At 38.4% G+C, this 21,846-nt stretch overlaps 1 protein-coding gene across 1 annotated transcript in view; it reads left to right on the top strand.

Moving 5' to 3' along the window:
- The first annotated feature begins 222 nt into the window (after positions 1–222).
- Positions 223–21,846, top strand: part of LOC148853224 (RING/U-box superfamily protein) — a 53,221-nt gene continuing 31,597 nt past the window's right edge. Inside the window, exons 1-2 of the mRNA XM_088944939.1 lie at positions 223–1,589; positions 16,273–16,349. Coding sequence (XP_088801065.1) covers positions 923–1,589; positions 16,273–16,349 — 744 coding nt within the window. The 5' untranslated portion in view covers positions 223–922. The remainder of the gene's footprint in view (positions 1,590–16,272; positions 16,350–21,846) is intronic.

Raw genomic sequence — 21,846 nt, forward strand, 5'->3', positions numbered from 1 at the left:
AATCACGGTCGTGAAATCATGATAGATGTTCAAGATTTCACAAATAGGAATAGGATCATGCAACCATGACCAAAAATCATTGTTGGAGACTTGGGAGTCTTCTTGAATGTCGAATCCGATCAATTGGTAGTGATCTATGATTTGAATCCAACGGTTTAGAATAATGCAACGAATGGCATTCTTGATCCTTAAAACATCACATCACTACCTCCATTAATTCACGACTTGTGCGTTCCTTTCTGTCTCAATTTTCTTCACAACGAGCGAGAAGGAGAAACAAAAGAAAGGGTCAGAGACAGACACCGTAGAAAACGAAGCCTTTTCATTTTTTCTCTATCGTAGTAGCGGAGGAACAAAGAGGGAGGGAAAGGGGAAGCCGGTGAAATGGGGAAACCTCCAAGTCCAATATTCAATTCGAGACCCTACAATGTTTGAAGGAAAAAAGTCCGTCTCTTAAATCAACATCGACGGCTTTGATCGTCTAGGGCAAATCACGGTTATTTCTCTTCCAATTTCGTCTCAGCTGATTTTCTTGTTCTCTCTATTGGAACAATCTTCGCTTTGTTTTTTCTTCAGTTGCGTTACGATTATCTGCCAGAAATGTGTTGGCCGAGTTTCGGCTCGTGAAGGTAAGGTTTTTGATTCGCTTTCGTGGAAAGCTTGTAATTCTCTGCGTAGGTTTTCGTCGGTCGTGCTCGGGAGGAGATTAAGCGCGGATCTATACGTTCTGGGGTTGTGTTTCTCTTTCGGTTTTAAGTGAAACTCACCGAGAACCGGTGAAATTTTAGGGAATTGGTTTAGTTTCCAGAGAAAGCCTTTGGGTTTTTTTTTTTTTTTTTCATTTTTTTTTCGGCGGGGAATTGGTCGTCTCTAGTTTCTCGTTTCTTTTTTCTTTCCTCCTCTTTCTTTGTTCCTTGTAAAGATGGAAGGTTCTGGCGGGAATTCGGAGACGTATAGGAATTCCACGGGTGTCGGTGGTAGTTCGAGAAGGTACGGTGTGCAGTTCTCGGCATCGAATTTTATACAGGCACCATTGTCGGCATTGTTGGAGTATTCTGGCATTCTTAGAGGCCGATCGAGTCATTTGGAAACGGAGAGTTTGGTCAGTGGAGGTGCCGCAACTGGTCTCCGCGATCACATTCAAAGCCGATTGGATGATTCAGCTGCAGGCAGTAGCGGGGACGAGGTTTCGATTAGGATAATTGGTGCCGGAGAGCAAGAACATGCCAGGGCAGGGACCGGTTTGTCAAGTTCGTCGGTTGGTGCAGGGAGAGAGGCAGGTTCTGGCGATAGCGCTGTACCGACTGAGCACGTGGCTGGATCAGCAGCAGCTATGGCGGATGAGCAGGGGGATTCTGGTAATGAAGGCGGAGTTGGAGAAGGGGATTCTTCGACATCGTCCGCTTCTATTTCGGCTGTTCATTCTGGTAATGGAAGCACGAATGGTGATGCGGGGAATGGTGCTGGAGGTAATAACAGAGATTCGTCTTACCAGAGATATGATATCCAACAGGTTGCAAGATGGATAGAGCAGATACTTCCATTTTCTTTGCTGCTGTTGGTTGTCTTCATTCGACAACATTTGCAAGGTATTTGTTTCCACTCATATATTTGTTTTGGTATCCGTTGCTGTAGCTGTTCTCATAAACCATCCATTAACATGACAAATGGAATGCATCCCATGAAATATATCTTAACAGTTAACTTGTAGATTTATTTAATCTTTGCCTAGTTTAAACTTATGCAGGATTAGTAGAGAAATGGATAAAAGAACTTAACTAGAAATCAAAGATGAGGTTTCTATGAATATCTTAGGGGCAACGAGTGCTGTTTGTTAGGTTGATGATGGGGTTATAAGCCTAAATTGCTACAGCAGGTTGTTGCTATCACTTCAGTCTAAAGGAGCAAAACTAATGGTGAAATAAAAGGGAAGCAGATATTGCTATGTAAAACTTATAAATTGAAACAATTAGTAGATAGATAGTGGAGGGTGCGGAAAGATAAGTGAGAAACTAAGAGAGGGTGGTAATTTAGCGATAAATAAATAAACACCAATAAAATAAAGGAAAGCTTAGAATAGTAATCCAAATTTAGTAAATTATTCTTTGAATGACATATCTACTGTAAATTAAACATAGGTCCTAAAAGAAAAAGGTGTTTAAATAGGTTTATATACAGGATTTAACATATCTCTTTTGAGATTAAAGTTCGTTACCCGATCTTGGTCTCAGCTATCTAGGTTTGGGGGCTTGGATTGGATACAGATCTCAACTTTGGCAATTTTTTTTTGAGAAGAGGTAAAGTAAGAATTCATTAAGAGAAAGAAAATTCCCTGTAGAACTAGAGGCTATAACAGGGAGAACAGTACAATTATACAAAAATTAAGCCACTATCCCATCAGCAATTACAAAAGGACTTACATAATCAAAAAGGGAACTGTAATCTGAACCGTTTAAGTTAAACTGAGCTGATGACCAAGAAAACAGTTTGCCCACAATTTTTTTTGCCATACATCCTCCACTTGGCTGCCTTTGTTCTGAAAGATTCTAGTGTTCCTCTCCTGCCATAAAGTCCACCATACCACTCCGGGAATCATTTTCCAAATAGCCATTCCTCTTTTCCTTAGACCTTGTAGATGCCACCCTTTCAAGAAGCTCTCCACGACACTGGGCAACAATCCTTGAAGGCAAACAAACTGTACACTTTTCACCCAGATGTTGCTTAGACCTTGTAGATGCCACCCTTTCAAGAAGCTCTCCACGACACTGGGCAACAACCCTTGAAGGCAAACAAACTGTACACTTTTCACCCAGATGCTACAATAGAATTTACAATGTAGACCTTGTAGGTGCCACCCTTTCAAGAAGCTCTCCACGACACTGGGCAACAACCCTTGAAGGCAAACAAACTGTACACTTTTCACCCAGATGCTACAATAGAACTTACAATGTAATAACAGGTGATCAACAGATTCATCTGCCCTGTTGCTGAGTACACATTCTGAAGAATCAATTCCCACACCTCTATTCAAGAGATTATCCTTAGACAAGATCTTATTAAAATAGGCAGACCAGATGAAAAAAGCAACTTTTGAGGAGTGCATTTGCACCATATTAGGCTCGTAGGGTACTCCTGATCTTTGGCATTTTTGTATGCACTAATTAGCTGTCAGATTTTGACTAGGATTTTACCATTACACCAGGCAGTTACACTTGCTAGAAGATGAATCGTCTAAATCTTCTAAATATTCATCTTGAGCATCCATTTGGATCCTGAAAAGATTTTGACTAAAAGAATCTTGAGAAAACTTGATTAGAGTTTTGTCTTTTGCATATCACACATAGTCCACATGAGTTGGTAACCAACCCCTTGGGCATACTGGAATGGACTCAATGTTGTGGGCTCTTGGGTCAATTTAACAATTTATTTGGCTTGGGCTTGCTTGAGATTATTTTCTGGCCCTTGGAATTAAGTTTACTTGCATGCGTGAAAATCTGATTACTGTCCCATCATGACAGTCACTATATGGCCCACAAAGATTTAGGGGGACAAATGGGTTTGACTTTCCTTTCCTCAATCTCTGTCTCTGCAACCTCTGGGATTTGTTGTTTAATGTGATTCTAACATTGTAGATTTGTCAGGGCAGAAATGCTAGGGCAATACAATGGTTGAAGACTTTGGACCTGTTCCATCAGTTCTCCTTTAATGATTTGGAGAAACTGGTTGGCAATAGTGTGGTGCTCTTCCATTAAGAACAGGGTAGTCCCAAGGTGGTGTCCTCTGGTTGAAGGCTCACTGAAGCTGAACTTTGATGGCAGCAGTTTGGGCAATCCAGGGCCATCTGGAATGGGGGGGGGGCTGAGGAACGAGCTTGGAGAGGTTGTTCTGTTGTACTTGGGTCCTACGGGACTTGGTGACTCTGTTAGGGCAGAAATGCTAGCTGCTGGCCTGCTGTACAAGGGATGCAGTTTGCAAACCAAATGGGGGTACAGCAACTAATTATTGAGGGGGACTCAAAGGTGGTGGTGGGCTGGTTATGTCAGGAGAGGCTGCAGCTCGCGCCTTTCCAAGGGATCTTGTATGAGACTGTAATCATGAATCAGTTTCTGTTTTAATATAATTCCATCATCATTCATCAAAAAAAATGTAGATTTGTCAGTGCGAATTCTTCAAATTGGGTACCTGGCCTGCAGCCTTTGAATTCAAATAAACATTTGTGTGGAATAACAGTAGCCAATGGTTAGAATCGCATTAAGATGCCTGTTCTAACTTTTAAGGTGGGATTAACCACTAAGCTCTCTAGTACAGGTGCCACGAGTCAGGAAGGAATAAGGCTGGGGATTTTAATTTGTAGGTTCCATGCTGGTTAAAGCCTCAAGTTTAGCAGATATAGTTTGGATGAAGACAATGATTTAAACCCTGATAATGGTTTTACCTGGATGGTTGCAGAAGGCTAGTTCAGCCTTATCAGAGAACAAGGCACATGGATTAGAAAATCCAACTTCAGTTGACCTGAACATTTGGATGAAAGACTCAAGCTAGTATTACATCCGGTTCATTATTTGACTATCCAGGTTGACCAGGCAGTTCATGCTTTCAATTATATCATATTGGGTGCAAGCTATATGGTTTGGGAGTTGTTGTCCAAGGACCATTTGGTTAAGCAATCCAGTATGGACAAAGTTTTGAGATAATTCTCAAACACCATATATATATATATATATATTTTTTTTTTTTTTCTGCAGGCTTTAAGGTAGTGATTTTGTTCCCCAGGGGAAAGTAAATGGGCACTTCTTAGTTCTTGCATCAAAGAATGTTCATCATGAACCTAATAATAATATTTACTTTCTCTTCTACCCTCAATCTTTTAATGCTGTAGGATTTGCTTTATCTTATACACTCTTTCTTCATTTTCTTTTCGGGTTTTCCGAGTAAATGCCATTTTTATCTGTTATCATGTTTCTCCCCTTATTTTTTTTTCTGTAAACCATTATTATTGTGATTGATAATGGATTAATTATTGATTGCTTATTATTCTTTGATATGTAAAGAAATTTATCATTATGAGAGTGGAAAGCCATCCTATAGAAGTTTAACAAATAACATAGTGGGCATAGCTGAATGCACAGGCACGGTAACTTTATGAAAAAAAAAAGAATCTACTGGTTATCTCTGAGAATGAATTCCAAGTTCAGAAAGAAGCTGTATGAGTTTTGGTTTTGAAAACCTTCAGGAAAAAAATAAATAAATGCATTACAGAAAATTTGACCATACCTCAATTTTGCTCTATAATATTGCACTTATTAAAATCTTGACCATTCCTTACCCTTTTTTGATCAGTAATCAAAAGATGTCTTTTATTAATATGCAAATAATGTTACATCATGCAATATAAAAGAAAATGATGAAAGGATATGTGATAGAGTTACATCTATAGAAAAGTATAAACTATTAAATACTCAATATTTTTTAGGATTCTAAATTTTATAGCTATAGAGATGGTCCAGAACTTTATTTGTTGTTACTTAACAATGGTTTCTATAAAAAATGCTATTCATTTACACTAGTGTATGGGCACGTGCTATGCATGTGTGCAATGGTAAATATATAAGTTGATATTGTGTTTTAAATTTAACTTTTATGACCTGCACCAAAACCAAGGCAAGTATGTGCTTTGTAATACTATAGATATATTAGCTATTCATTTATGCCAAATAAGCAAACTATATAAAAGAAAATGTCATGTTGAAGTGTTGATCAAGAACTCATAGAGTGTCAAAATTCAATGCATGTCTGACACAAACAACTCATCTACTTAGGAGAGTCCATTCATTAACTAGGGGTGCAACCAAATACCCAACTTGAAGAATTTATACAGCATCAGGCCCAGGCCTGGGCCCTTGGTCGGTTAGTCCAGGTCTATTTAAATTTTAGCAAATGCTCAACCCAAACCACACCCAAATTGCAGCCGTACATTGCAACATTGGTGCTAGCCATTGGCCAACAAATCATGGATTCTTTTGATAATAACATGCTTGATGACCTCAAATGAATAAATCTGTAGTGATACAGTGGACCAGACATGATGTTCCTTGTTTATGTGGTCCCATAAGTTCAGTTTATTTCTTATTTCTTGCATTTATACTTGCTTACTTGTACTATTGAACATATAAATAATACTGCCTTGGGCGGCAGTAAGTGGTTTTAGCCCATCACTCTCTTGCTTTTCCTTTGCTCTTTCTTCTCCTTTCTTTCCTCCTTTTCTCTTCTTCTCTTCTCTCTTCTTCTTCTTGATTTCTATTTTCATTTTGTACCCAGAAGTTCTGCTAACAGCAGTAACTTAAAGTTGGTATCAGAGCAGGTTTAGGTCTGCTCATGAATCTCATGTAGGCTCTTCCCAGCCGTCTACATGAGAGTTTAATATGGCTGGAGTTCTAGTTCTGTTCGTGGCCTGATTCTTGGAGATTGGTGGAGTTCGAAGCCTTGCCCAGGACGTTTCTATTCTTGGAGTTTGCCTAGCAGTCAGGAAGAATTAGAGAAAAGTTTTTGAGGTGAGATTTAGGGTTTAAATCTCAGTTTGAAGGTGCCACTCAGAAATTTCTGGGTAGTTTTCTTTCTCCTTAACCCTCCAAAGGACTATTACTGAAGGATATTCTTTTCTGATACCTCTGAGCAGTGTACGGACTGATTAGGGTTTTTGATATCTCTGAGCAGTGTGCCCATTTTTTCTAAAGTTTTTCCTGGACCGAATAGTTGTTCTTCTATTCTATCTGTTTTTTTTTTTTTTTCAAAAGGGGAGCTGAGTGTGGTATTGTTCTTTTTTGTGTTGGTTTCAGCATGGAGTTCTTTGGGGGTGAACAGAAACCTACTGGAGAGGGTGCTGAAAGGGCTGTTAGTATGACTGATAACAACCCTTTCCAGGTTACCACAATCAGATTTGATGGTTCTAATTATTTGGAGTGGTCTCAATCTGCCATGATGGCAATTGGAGGAAGGGGAAAGTTAAGTTATGTGATTGGAGATACTAAGGAACCAGCCAAGGATGACTCTTCCCATTCCAAATGGGTTCTAGAAAATTATCTTGTGATGACATGGCTGTGCAATTCGATGCAGCCTCATATTAGCAGAAATTATCTTTGGGCAAAGACTGCCAAGGATATTTGGGACAATATGAAAGAAACTTACTCCCAGCCACTTGATGTGGCTAGGGCTTTTGAGTTGAAAATGTAAGTTAACAATCCGAAGCAGGGGGAGAAACCTGTATCAATTTATTACTCCACTCCGAAGTCCCTATGGCATGAGATAGATCACCTTGAAACAATTGAGTGGAGAGTAATAAAGATGCAGCAATATATAACAAGTTGGTTGAAAGGAATAGAGTTTTTAAATTACTTGCGGGTCTGAATTCTGATTTTGACACTGTTAGACAACATCTTTTCACTAGGGAAAATGTTACCTTGTCTCAAGCCCACTCTCTAGTACATAGTGAAGAGAGTAGGAGGAAGGTTATGCTTCAAAATTCTCAGATGGATGTGGCATTAGCAGCTGCAAGACACAAGTATAGTGGTGAGAGGGAGAAAGAGATGAAGAATGAAAGAAATAAGGGTGTGTTTTGTGAGTATTGCAAGAAACCTAGGCACACAAAAGACACTTGTTGGAAGCTTCACCCGAATCTTGCGCCGGAAAGGCTTAGGAATAAGAAAGGGAATGCAAATGTTGCTGTTACATCAGATGGTTTTTCCCTTTAGGGGCCTTGATCCACTTCTCTAGATGCCATTGCTGCATTCAGGGCAGCATTGACTCGGTTGGAGAATGAAGTTGGGCTTGCAGGATCATCTCAATATGTCTCTACTACTACTGCACCTCCTTCCTCCACATCAGCACTTGCCCACTCAGGTACAAGAGACACTGCTTTTCATGCCACTACTCCAGGTAACACTAACCCTACTTGGATTATAGACTCGGGTGCATCATATGACAAGTTTGTCTTCATTATTTACTTCTTACAGCTTGTCTTTAAGTAGGGATAAAGTATCCATAGCTGATGGTTCCCTTGTTCCCATTTCTGGCAAGGGAAACCAGTGATAGGTGCACAGGCGAGGCGCATTTTGGGGCATGCGCCTCACCTAGGTCCAAGGCGCACCTCTTTCTAAAGGCACGCGCCTGGTGCACCTAGGCGTGCGCCTGATGTGCCTTGCGCCTCAACCCAAGAGTGCGCCTTTTTAAAATTTTGTCCTTTTTGCTCTTTTTTGAGTCTAACGGTTGGGCCGGGGGCTCTACTCCTAGACCCATGACCGCACCCCTCGAGGCAAGCCCGAACAAGCCTATGCTAGGGCTTGTTCGGGCTTGTTTTGAGGGGCGTGCTACAAAGGCGACTCACTGAATCAAGAACACAATATGTTTTATACCACATTAACTACATGAAGCAATGCAATTAAGGAAAAAAATGAGATTGTGGGTTTTACATGCTTGAAAATGCTTTATATGTTTGCTTTTATTTTTAAATTTTCATTTGAATACACTTTACATGTTATGTATGCATTTTAATTATAGATAATAGGTTTTTTTAATCATTTATTTTAAAATTTAAGTTTATATTTTTATTAACATCATGTTTTTTTAATTTTTTTTTTGTAATTTTGCGCCTTTATTAAAAAGGCGAGTGCCTCAGGCACAAATTGGCCCTTGTGCTTTTAAACACTGAGGGAAACATTAGAATCTTTGATGCCATTACTTTATCCTCAACTTTGCATGTACCTAAGCTTAGCACTAATCTACTTTCAGTCAGTAGCCTTACAAAAAGCCAAAATTGCTCAATAACCTTTTTACTTGACCATTGTATTTTCCAAGATCTGGTGACAAGGAAGGTGATTGGGACTGGCCATGAGATCATATCTTGGAAGTTGCAAGAATTATTATGCTGAATTCTCATGTTCCAATTCGTTTTTGAGGGGATGCTATTAATACAGCTGTGTACGTCATCAATCGAATCCCTTCCTATGTTTTGGATATGAAAACTCATTTTTCATTGTTGTATCCTGAGAAAGATTTGTACACCATCCCTCTTAAAGTTTTTTGGGTGCACTTGTTTTGTTCCAATTCTAGGACCCCATCGTTCTAAGTTTGATCCTAAAGATGCTAAATGTGTATTCCTTGGCTATGCACAAAATCAAAAGGGATATTGATGCTATGATCCTATTTTTGGTTCTCGGTTTATATCCATAGATGTTACCTTTTCTGAGGATGACCCCTATTACCTAGGTGTTTCCTTTCAAGGGGATAATAATGAGAAGGATCGTCCCCGTCCCGGAGTTCCTCTACCTACCCCAATTCTTGAAGGAGAGTTGTGTAATGAGGGTACTTATTAGAGGTGTGGGGAGTTGAGAGTTTACCATAGGAGGTGGAGGCAGGATGATTTCGGTGCTCGTAACTAGTCCAGGCCAGTTCCTCTCTCCTTTGCAGTTCCAAATTCAGGTACTTCTCCCTCCTTGCCCGTTGATGCGTTACCCTCATCTTCTGATCCTCTACCCCTTCCAGATGATCTTGACTTTCCCATTGCTGTCTGGAAGGGAAAGCGTCGGTGCACTTCATCTACTGCTCATTGCATATCTCAGTTTATCACCCATGATCATCTTTCACCATCCTATAGGTCCTTCTTGGAATCTATCTCTGCTATACGTATTCCTAGGTCTATACAAGAAGCTCTTGCAGTACCTGAGTGGAAGAATGCAATGGAAGAAGAGATGTGTGCTCTCATTAAAAATAAGACTTGGGAGCTAATTGACAAGCTAGAAGGAAAAAAACCAGTTGGGTGCAGATGGTTGTTCACTGTGAAGCATAATGCAGATGGCTCGATTGAGAGGTATACTCAGATGAATACCATTAGAGCTCTACGATCCCTTGCAACAAATTTCTCCTGGCCTTTGTTTCAACTTGATGTCAAGAATGCTTTCCTTAATGGAGACTTGCAGGAAGAGGTGTATATGGAACTACCTCTTGGTTTTTATGATGCTGCTATAGGAAAGAAAGTTTGCAAATTGCAAAAGGCTTTATATGGTTTAAAGCAATCTCCAAGAGCTTGGTTTGACAAATTTAGATCGGCTCTTGAAAGGTGGCCCACTCCGGTCATACTCTCTTCATTAAGAGAAATGGTGCTTCTCTCACCCTTCTCGTAGTGTATGTTGATGACATTGTTGTGACTAGTTGTGTTCCTGATGAGATTGATTTTCTTAAACAATTCCTTCATGAGGAATTTGAAGTGAAAGACCTTGGTGATCTATTTTATTTCTTGGGAATTGAAGTGGCCCGCTCTAGACATGGCATCTTTATTTCCCAGAGGAAATATGTCCTTGATCTTCTTGAGGATACTAGGAAACTAGGGGTTAAACTCGCAGACACCCATTAAGCTGAATCATAAGATAAGTGCTGAAGGGGGTGAGACTCTTGAAGACAAAGCAATGTACCAACGACTAGTTGGAAAGCTCCTTTATCTATGTCTCACTCGCCTTGACATCTCTTATGCTATTAGTGTGGTCAGGCAATACATGCATTCTCCTAGAACCACTCATCTATTGGCTGTGGAAAAAATCCTTGCTTACTTGAAGAAATGTCTAGGTTGGGGAATACTTTTTAAAAATATTGGTCATATGAAAATTGAAGTGTATACTGATGCTGATTGGGCCGGATGTGTTGGTGATAGAAGATCGACTTCAAGATATTGTGCTTTTGTTGGAGGTAACATTGTGTCATGGCGTAATAAGAAGCAAAATGTTGTTGCCTGTTTAAGTGTTGAGGTAGAATACAGGTCCATGGCCTTGTGGTTGAAGTGTTATGGATGAGACCTCTTCTCGAGGAACTTGGGATTTGAGTATGAGAAATCGTTGAGGTTGTATTGTGATAATCTAGTTGCCATCAATATTGCTCGTAATCCCATCCAACATGACATAACTAAACATATTGAGGTTGACCATCATTTCATCCGCGAGAAAGTTGCTTCTCAAGATGTTTGTTTGCCTTATGTCGCCTCTGATATGCAGCTTGTTGATCTCTTCACCAAAGCAGTCACCAGAGTCAAATTGGAATTTGACTTATCAAGTTGGGAATCTATTCCCAACTTGAGGGGGAGTTTAGTGAGAGAGTGGACCATACATGATGTTCCTTGTTTATGTGGTCCCATAAGTTCAGTTTATTTCTTATTTCTTGCATTTATACTTGCTTACTTGTACTATTGTAGGTAGCAGGGCATTCTTGTCTTTTTACCTAATGTTATATTGAACATATAAATAATACTGCCTTGGGCGGCAGTAAGTGATTTTAGCCCATCACTCTCTTGCTTTTCCTTTGTTCTCTCTTCTCCTTTCTTTCCTCCTTTTCTCTTCTTCTCTCTTCTCCTTCTTGATTTCTGTTTTCATTTTGTACCTAGAAGTTCTGCTAATATTAGTAACTTCAAGTAAATCTTATGATACTATGGTCCATTCAGTGTTTTAAAAGTGCAAGGCGAGCCACACACTTTTTTAAGCAATTTAAATCTTATGATACTAAGCATTTTAAAAAAATTGCAAAACAATAAAAAAATATCAAACATAATATTAATAAAAATATATAAACTTAATTTTTAAAATAAATGTTCTTAAAAACCTATTATCTAAAATAAAAGCACACATATAAAGCATTTTCAAGTATGTAAAACCCACAATTTCTTCTTTTCCTTAATTGCATTGCTTCAAGTGGTTAATGTGATGTAAAACATATTGCATTCTTGATTCTATGAGTCGCCTTTGTACCATGCCCCTCGAGGCAAGCCCGAACAAGTCTATGTTAGGGTTTGGAATTCTTATTTCTCACATAAAAAATAATGATTTTATAACTTTCGTTGCCTTCTAAGAAGATATTTTGTTATAATGAAAGAATGAACAACATTAGCAAATGGTGGGCTCTTGGAGCTTCGGTGGGCGAGGGAACCGGAGCGAAGTCGGAGTGAAGCGGCTTTGAATGTGATTGGGGGTGGAGCCGCCAACCCAACCATTAGACTCAAAAAAAAGCAAAAAGCATAAAATTTTAAAAAGGCGCACGCCTGGGCTGAGGTGCATGCGCCTAGGACTTGGGCGAGGCACATACCCCAAAATGCGCCTCACATGTGCGCCTAGGCGCGCCCTTTAAAACAAGTCCATTGATCTTTTCTACATGCTATCTATAGGTGCAGTCAAATGCTTTGAGATGTTTCTTTTCTTTTTTTTTTTTAATCAATAACAACAAATGCTTTGAGATGCTGGAGTTCTGACAATTCTTGCTATTTGGGACCATTTGCATAACAGTCAAAGCCAAGTTTGATGGACCTGTTTTACTTTTTCTTTCTTCAAAACTTGACTCTAGCTATAGCGTAGTCAAATTTCATCAGCCATATAAGGAAAACAAAGAAGAATTACACCAATCCCCTAAATTGGAACCTTTAAAGCTGCAATTTCAATCTTTCTACTCCCTTTTCTTACACAAGGACAAATTAATTTCCTACTGCACCATTTCTTCTAAGCCGGGGTTGGATTGGAACTTGGGTTTTAGATGAGGTTAAGGGAGAATAGAACTCTTTGACTTATTGAGTTACTAAAGAGTGTTTGTCTAGAATTATCTATAAAAAAAGTGTTTGTCTAGAATTTTATTTTCTTGTCCTTCTGGTTGATTCTGTTGCACTTCATTTTTTTAAAAAACTTAATACTTAATCCTCATCATCCTCGAGTCATAGATCTTTCCTTGTGAGGGTAGTGTTTTTTTTCCCGCTGGGGGGGTGATAGCTGGTGTCACCTAAAGTGAGGGCTTTTTATTGGAAGGTTGTTCACATAAAAACAAATACCTATGAGAATTTATAAAAGAGAAAGGCTGTTTTGGTGTCTATCATCTCACATGTATTTTCTTTATAGGGTAAGTTGTGAATCTACTTTTGTTGTCCTTGTGTCTTGCATACATGAGTTCATTCTTTTCTATTTTTAAATGTTAGTGGAATGCTCTAGGTGATGTGGCAAGTATTTTCACCACCTCTTTCTTCTCATCAGGAAATAAGAGGGCTGAGATCATGTAGAGATATACAAGATCAGCTTTAGTTTGGACAGTATGGGATGAAAGGAAACCAGAATTTTTAAAGATAAGCTAGACAACGGAAGCTCTAATAGAAAAAGCATCTCTAAAGATAGCTCATTGGGTGATAGGGGTGCATCTTGGGTCAGATCAGGTTGGGAATTTGTTGAACTTCAGTGTGCCTGAACCCTAATCCGAGCCCATTGTAGTTGAAATTATTCATCAGCAACCCAACTTGCAGCCCTATTGAATGAAGACTTTGGAAGTGTTCTAGCTTTCTATATCGATGATATCATTAGAAGTTGGGTATTGGTGTAGATTCATCCTTGTTGAGAACAGTTATTCCTTGTCCCCTCCAGCTATGAATCTCATCAAGTTAAACCTTGATGACTGTAGTTTGGCTAACTCAAGCACATTTAGAATTGGTGGTGTGCTTAGAGAAAAGGATGACGATATACTAGTTCTATTAAGTCTTTATTGGAGTTGGTGGCTTAATTAGGGTAGTTTTAAAAGGCACGCCTGAGGTGCATTTTGGGGTATGCGCCTCGCCCAGGTCCTAGGTGCACACCATTTGCTAATGTTGTTCATTCATTCATTGCAATAAAATATCTTCCTAAAAGGTAATGAAAGCTATAAAATCATTATTTTTTATGTGAGAAAGAAGAATTTCAGACCCTAACATAGACTTGTTCGGGCTTTCCTCGAGGGGTGTGGTATGAAGGCAACTCATAGAATCAAGAATGCAATATGTTTTACATCACATTAGCTACTTGAAGCAATGCAATTAAGAAAAAAAAAAGATTGTGGGTTTTACATGCTTGGAAATGCTTTATATGTTTGCTTTTATTTTTAAAATTTCATTTGAATACGCTTTACATGTTACATTTATATATTTTAATTTTAGATAACAGGTTTTTAAAACATTCGTTTTAAAATTTAAGTTCATATTTTTTATTAACATTATGTTTAGTATTTTTTTTGCATTTTTTTTAAATTTTCTGACATTTTTCTTTTTTTTTAGCTTTTTTTTTTTTTTGTAATTTTGTGCCTTGCTTAAAAAGGCGCACGCCTTGCCTTGTGCCTTGCTCTTTTAAAACACTGAATTAGGGCAGAATTGATGCTTGTATCGGAAGGACTAAGGTTTGGGAAAGGAGCTCCTAAGTCGTAGTAAGATAGTCAAGCAAAATAAAAGGCTGTCCGAGGATAATGGGGCAACCTTCATATGGACACAAAGGGGTGAACATAGATCATCTCCATTGGGGATGATTTGCTATGGGGGAAGTTTGTAGTCGTAAGAAGTGAAAGTGGAAACTAGCAGTGGGTAGAAATGCTTGCCTTTTCTTAGGTGTGGAAGGCACAGTTTGTATATATATCGTTCTATTATTAGTTAACATGGTGTTTGGTCTTGTTTCCGTTTATCTTAAAAATGGTGCCAATTCAGTGCCACATAGACTTTCCCCTGAAACACTGTTTGGTTAAATTGTTTATTAAATAAACATTTTTCTTGGTTTGTGTTAGAGCCATCTGTTGGGGATACTTCTTTTTAATGGTTCCCCCAACACCCAAGCATTTTTTTACTATTCAGCTTATGTGGGACCTAATGGCATCTAATGGTGCCTAACTGTCAAAAAACATCAAAAAAACGTTTTTCAACAGTTTTTTCTTGTTTTTCAAGATGAAGAAAGTACCAAATGTTTATTAAATAAACAACAACATAACCAAACGGTCCCTAATAAATTGACCATTTACTGATAAAAAAAGAACTACTCCACCCTCATTTTTTTTGATAAATAAAGAATCATATTCCATTAATTCAAAGATTGGTTACATGAAAATTCCCTTAGAGAGGCGCGAGGTGCCACCTCTCGAAACAGAAAACACATAAACTGCATCAAAGAGTACATGAATATTAAAACAAAAGTTACTTGGTTTGTGTTAGAGCCATCTGTTGGGGATACTTCTTTTTAATGGTTCCCCCAACACCCAAGCATTTTTTTACTATTCAGCTTATGTGGGACCTAATGGCATCTAATGGTGCCTAACTGTCAAAAAACATCAAAAAAACGTTTTTCAACAGTTTTTTCTTGTTTTTCAAGATGAAGAAAGTACCAAATGTTTATTAAATAAACAACAACATAACCAAACGGTCCCTAATAAATTGACCATTTACTGATAAAAAAAGAACTACTCCACCCTCATTTTTTTTGATAAATAAAGAATCATATTCCATTAATTCAAAGATTGGTTACATGAAAATTCCCTTAGAGAGGCGCGAGGTGCCACCTCTCGAAACAGAAAACACATAAACTGCATCAAAGAGTACATGAATATTAAAACAAAAGTTACAGTTGCGCCCAGAACAATGTTTCCCTATTTGTCCCTTGTTTTGCCAAGACATCAGCAAATGCATTAGCTGATCTCCCAACCCACTGTACTGTTACAGACATATTCCTTGTCGGCCATTTGAATTTCTTTAACTCATTTTTGTAGCCCATGTGACATCTTCCAGATTATTTAACCAGTCCACCACTGTCTTAGAGTCCCCTTCAATCAAAAGCTGCTCCATGCCACCCTCATTGCCATCATTTGCTTTTTAACTGTTTACCAATTTGGACTATTGTATGTTAATTTGGGCTATGTTTAGTTACAATTCTGCTCCGAGGAATCACCATTTGAAGAATGAGTTCTGAGCCAAAACAATTTTTTTTTTTGAAACTGGATTTTGTTGCTTTAAGAATCAATTCTTAGAGTTGGTTTTGAGCCTAGAAGAAGAATTAGTTCCTACAATTTCAGTAAATTCTAACATTTTGTCATGCTACTGGATTTGGTTGCTCCACCACGACTATACTTAGGCTTTACCTATTTTCATGTTCCAAGATAAAACCTACATCAGTAAGTGAAACATAAGCATGTGGGTTTCCAATGGGTATGCTTGCAAATCAAGTGGTCCTGATGATCCCCGGGGATTGGAAGGGAGACTTTTGCTTCAATTTCTCTAGTCATTTGTGTTGCCATCCGTAGAGTTTTAGAATGTTACTTTTCAATTCTATAAACATAATCGTGTGAATTTTCAATTGTATGGTTGCAAAACAAGTGGCCATGGTGATGAGTGTATGTGCTTTCCACTTCCATTTCACACTTAACCATAAAGAATGTTGTCCTTTTCGGCCTTCCTGATTTTTCCCTCTTTGTGTGGACCTACAGGTTTTTTTGTCACAATCTGGATTGCTGCAGTCATGTTCAAGTCAAATGATATTCTACGAAAGCAGACAGCTCTAAAGGTGCTCTTGTATATTTTTTGATATTTCTGTTTTGTGTTTGTGCTAATGTACCAATTATTATCTTTAAACTGTAGAATTTGTTATCAAAGTGTTTTTTAAATTAACTTTTGTATTTATAAAGTATAAACTAGTGCTTCTTCTTCCCTAGTTGAAATGCCAAATTATTTGACAAATTCTAGTTTTGGAGCATCATGGAAATCTCCATGTACATAATTTGGAAGATTATGTACACCAAAAAACCTTGAAGGGCTGACACATCAGCATAGTTTTCTCATAATTTGGAAGATTTTTTTCCTAGGGTAATAAATGAAAACAAGAGTGCCATTTAGTTCATTTCTCTGATAAGTTTGTCAGCATGTCATCAACTGACTGAACATGGGTACCCTGTCAAAAGTTTAGAGAATGGAAAGTTCTTATTAAGCTGATTATGGTTTTGCAAGTTAGTTGATTCATTTAGTCTTTTCCATCAAAGTGTGTATTCAAGGGAGGGGTTGTGTTTTGTGTCATGTGCGAAGGTCCAACTGAAAGTGGATTTTTTTATTGATAGCATCAAAAGAAAATCTCCAAATTATTGCATATGGCTAGTTTCCCCTTTAATTTTCAATTTAGTTTCTCATTGATTTTTTTTTTTTAGATAGCTTCTGTTTTATTTAAAAAAAGATCAAAGAATAGTAAGATCAAACCAGCATCCTTATTATCCGAGGCTCTGCAACCTCCTAACCCCATACTATGACTAGTTGTTCCAAACCAATATGATTCTATGTCATGCCTTCTGTTGGTTAACCATCTGACTCTTAATATCCCTTGATTATTCATATGATTTTGTTACAGATAAAGAAATTCCACGCTCTAGAACATGGATCTTTATTGATTGCCCAATCTGTATGATGGCATCATGCTTTAAAGTGTTTCTTTGAAGTATCAATTTTTTTCACCATAATCGCAAATTTCTTCAAGTATCAATTTTTAGTGGTTAAGATCAGGATGCCATTGATTTATTTTTGTTGACACAATATAGAGATTTGCCAGTGGTTAGTCAAGGTCCAATAGTGCAGCACTTAAAGAGAAATTTGTATTCTATACATTGGGCTTATATTCATTTCATAGGGAAGTGAGGTCTTTGGCATCTACCATGAGTTCTTAGTTTAGACAGATATTAAGGTCTGCAGTCAACTAACTCTCTAGCAGCTTCTCTTGCTAGAAGGTTTTCATTTCCTTTGGGTATAATATTTGTTTGGAGTCACCGGCTGGTCTCTCTTTAGTTGTTTCTGTACTTGTATCTTATCTTGTTTAGATCAATGACGTTATCAAAAGTTGCTTGATTGGTTGATGATAAAAAATGTTGCATTATGTATGTGTTAGTGGAGCATCCAATTCTAAGGCTGGTGTTGTATTGTGCCTCCATTGACAATGTAGACACTGCTGAATGGTTGCAGCATATGGTGCTGTGACTCTAAGACACTTTTTTTTTCTCCAAATTGCTAAAATTATCAAGTCTCGATCACTCTGAGACTGAAACTACAAGATGGAAAACTTATTCAAGTCACAAACGTTTATGGTCCTGTTGATGCTAACTTTCGGGTGGCTTTTTGGGCGGAATTATCAGATTTGAGAGACCCTCAGAACTGTCCTTGGGTAATTGGGGGTGATTTTAATGCAACTATTTCGGTGGATGAGAAGAATACCGGGGGTAGAAGAATTGGTTCGATGAACATGTTTGCTGACTTCATAAACAGTATGGAATTAATGGACGTCCCAATTCAGGGTAATAGATTCACTTGGACTAATAACCAATCTGTCCCGACCCTGGTTAGACTGGACAGATTCTTGGTTTCTTCAAACTGGGATGAATTCTTTCCTGATTTCAGACAGCTTACCCTTCCTAGACCGATGTCCGACCATAGCCTTATTCAGCTTGTTTGTGGTCTCCGTGAGAAAGTCAAATCCCCGTTTAAGTTTGAAAATGCTTGGTTTGAGGAGGAAAACCTTATCCCCTTAATCAGCTCTGTGTGGAATGAGTTGCAAGTGGGGAGGGCTCTAGTTCTTTCGTTATGGCATCAAAATTAAAGGCTGTCAAGGGTAAACTAAAAATTTGGAGTAAGGAGAAGAATATGAAGTGGGTTACTGATAAGAAGGCTTTGTCGAGCACCATTATAGAGATTGATAGAGCTGAAGAGGCGGGTCCCTTGTCTGAAGATCTGAGACTTAAGAGGTCAATTGCAAAAATCAGATATGATAAAATGGCAAATGCTCATGCAAATCAGATATGAGGTAGAGAGGAAGTGGAGACAAAGAGCTAAATCCATTTGGCTTAAAGAGGGGGATAAAAATACAAAGTTCTTTCACAAAATGGCAAATGCTCGTGCTAGGTTCTCTTCAATCGGCAAGCTGGTGTGGGAGGACAGGTGTGGTGAGTCTAGTTCTGAAGTTAAATCTGTGGCTACTTCTTTCTATAAGAACCTTTATAAAGAGAAGTGGGCTCAAAGACCTTTTCCCTCCGAGCTCCAATTTTATAAGTTAAATGAAGAGCAGAAAATCTGGTTAGAGAGACCATTCTCAGAAGAGGAAATTAAGGGTGTAGTAAAGAAGCTAGAAATTGATAAATCACCGGGTCCTGATGGGTTCTCTAATCTATTCTATTTAAAATGTTGGGATATTGTGAGGAGTGATCTGATGAAGGTGTTTTAGGCATTTCACACTAATGCCTCCTTTCAGAGAAGTTTGAATGCAACTTTCATCACTCTTATTCCAAAAATTGAGGGGGCTGTCAATATAAAGGACTTCAGGCCCATTAGTCTCTTGCACAGTTTCTACAAAATCTTGGCCAAGGTTTTGGTTGAAAGAATGAAGTGTGTGTTAGGCAGTGTTATCTCTTGTAACCAATGTGCTTTTGTCCCGGGTAGACAGATGGTTGACTCTGTTCTCATTGCTAATGAACTGTTGGAGAGGGGACCCCAGGTGTTCTATGTAAACTAGGTATTGAAAAAGCTTATGATCATGTTAACTGGCATTGCTTGGATCTGGTTTTGAAGAAAATGAATTTTGGGCAGCTTTGGAGAAACTAGATTAGAGTTTGTGTTAAGACTCCTAAGTTCTCCATCTTAATTAACGAGCAAAAGACGAGGCTTTTTGGAAGTTCAAGAGGTTTGAGGCAAGGTGGCCCTCTCTCTTCCCTACTCTTCATTTGTGTCATGGAAATTTTCTCTCTTTAGCAAGAAGGTTGTTGAGAATGGGCTTTGGGAGGGCTTTGCAATTGCTCCGGGGAAAGAAAAAGTCAATATTCTTCAATTTGATGATGACACCTTATGCTTGGTTGATGCTTCTCCTAATCAACTAGAGGTGTTGCTTGGAATTTTGAGTTGGTTTGAGGTGGTGTCTGGCCTTAAGGTTAATTTGAGTAAATCTCAGATTATCCCTGTAGGTATTGTTACAAATCTAGAAGTTTGTGCAGAAGTTATGGCTTGTCAGACTGCCCATCTTCCGGTCAAGTACTTGGGGCTCCCTCTGGGAGTTAAATATACTTCTTCTCAGATTTGGAATCCAGTGATTGAAAAAATGGAGAAGAAATTGGCTTCCTAGAAAGCTAATTTCTAATTTAGTTCCCTCTCGGAGCTAAATATACCTTTCTTTTGGGGGGAGAGTGATTTTGATTAAGAGTACTCTTTCTAATTTACCTACTTACTACCTCTGCCTATTTCCTATTTCTTCCAAAGTGGCTAACAGAACAGAAAAACTTTCTCTGAGAGGTTGGAAGGAGGAGAAGAAGGTTCATGCTGTAAACTGGGATCAAGTGTGTCTTCCTAAGGAAGTTGGTGGGTTGGGAATAAGAAAATTTAAGAAATTCAATTCTGCCCTCCTGTGTAAATGGCTTTGGAGATTTGTAAATGAAAGAAATGCTTGGTGGAGAAAGCTGATTGTGGACAAATATGGAGTGGACTGGGGTGATTGGAGATCCAATTCTCCTATTTCAAGAGGGATAAGTTCTATTTGGACAGGTATAATGAAGAATGCTAGTTTATTTGAGGAAGGAATCAGTTACAACTTGGGAAATGGGGAAAGAATCAAAATTTGGAAAAACTCTTGGTGTTCTGAAGTGTGTCTGAAAGATGCCTTTCCTCTCTTGTATCAAATTTCTGTAAATCAGGACTCCTCGATGGCTGAGAATTTCAATGTGGACGGTTATTCTTTCAGTTGGAACCTAACTTGTAGGAGGCGCTTCTTTGACTGGGAAATTGAGGAGTATGCAATTCTGTTGGGCCTGCTCCAGAACCAGAGGATTGACCCAAACATGGAGGATGCTTGGAGATGGAAATGGGAAGCTGATGGCATTTTGGTTAGGCAGATTTGGAGCTCATTCAGTCCTTCTAAAGTGAAGTTTTTGCTCTGGACAATGGCTTTAAATAAATGTCTATCCAAAGTTAATCTAGTGAAACATGGCATTCAGATTTCGGATATGTCATGTGGTGGTGGGGTAGTAGAAACTACTGAACATCTGGCCTTACATTGCCCAGTCTCGAATTATATTTGGGGGCATTTTCTCCAAGCTTTGGAAATCAGCTGGGTAATGCCATTTTCTGTAAAGGATTTGCTGTTGTGTTGGCAGATTGAGGGTCTCATCAAGAAAGGTATCTTGGTTTGGAAGACTATCCCGGCTGCTGTGCTTTGGACTATCTAGATTGAAAGAAATAACAGAAATTTTCAGGGCAAAGCTAAATCTTCAGAGGAAATGGTGCAGATAGCTGTGGGTAAACTTCTGTCCTGGGTGTCGGCATCTGAGTTGTTTAAAAATCAGAATTTGAGTCTGTTGTTTAGATCTCGGAACTGGTTGTATGGAAGCTCTTTGCATTTTAGCGTGAGATGTAGCAGATTTCGAGAGGTCGTTGAGAGGAAAATATCTGATCTAAGTTTTTTCGTGGTTTGGGGGGATTAGTAAAAAAACCAGAGAATGGGTAGGTTAATAGCAGTAGCAGTAGAGGTGGGGCAAGACATGGTAGAGCAGTTGGCTATTGAGGATTTTTTTGGTTGTCCTGGGAGTGGGCTTGGGAGGTGGTTTGGATGGTTACTTTGCTGTGTCAGTCTACTGTTGATTGCGATTTTTCTTTAGTTTGCTACAATGCTTTGGGTCTTGTCCGTTTTATCTTTTAGTTGTTTTGTCTGAAATTTCATCAGTTATGGGCATGAGATTGGTCTTATTATAATACATATACACATAATGCATAGGAGGAGCAGGGTTTGTCAGGATTTGTTTTTCCATTGCTTCTCTTTGTTTTTCCTTTCTTTGATAATAATTGCAAATTTTAATTAGAAAAAAAAAATTACATTCAACTGGTGGAGATAATTCACCATGTACAAAATAACAACATTGTGATGTTACAAACTTACAATCAGAAAAATATAAAAACAAGAAACTATATGCCAGCATTAACCAAATCTAATGTTGTCCATAAATTTGAACAAAGTGCCTATCTGCTAATATCTTTTTCTACTAGTCTCATTT

This window comes from Nelumbo lutea, chromosome 5 (genome assembly GCF_056320005.1).
Source record: "Nelumbo lutea isolate HS-2025 chromosome 5, American lotus-T2T, whole genome shotgun sequence".
In the NCBI taxonomy this organism is placed as follows: domain Eukaryota; kingdom Viridiplantae; phylum Streptophyta; class Magnoliopsida; order Proteales; family Nelumbonaceae; genus Nelumbo; species Nelumbo lutea.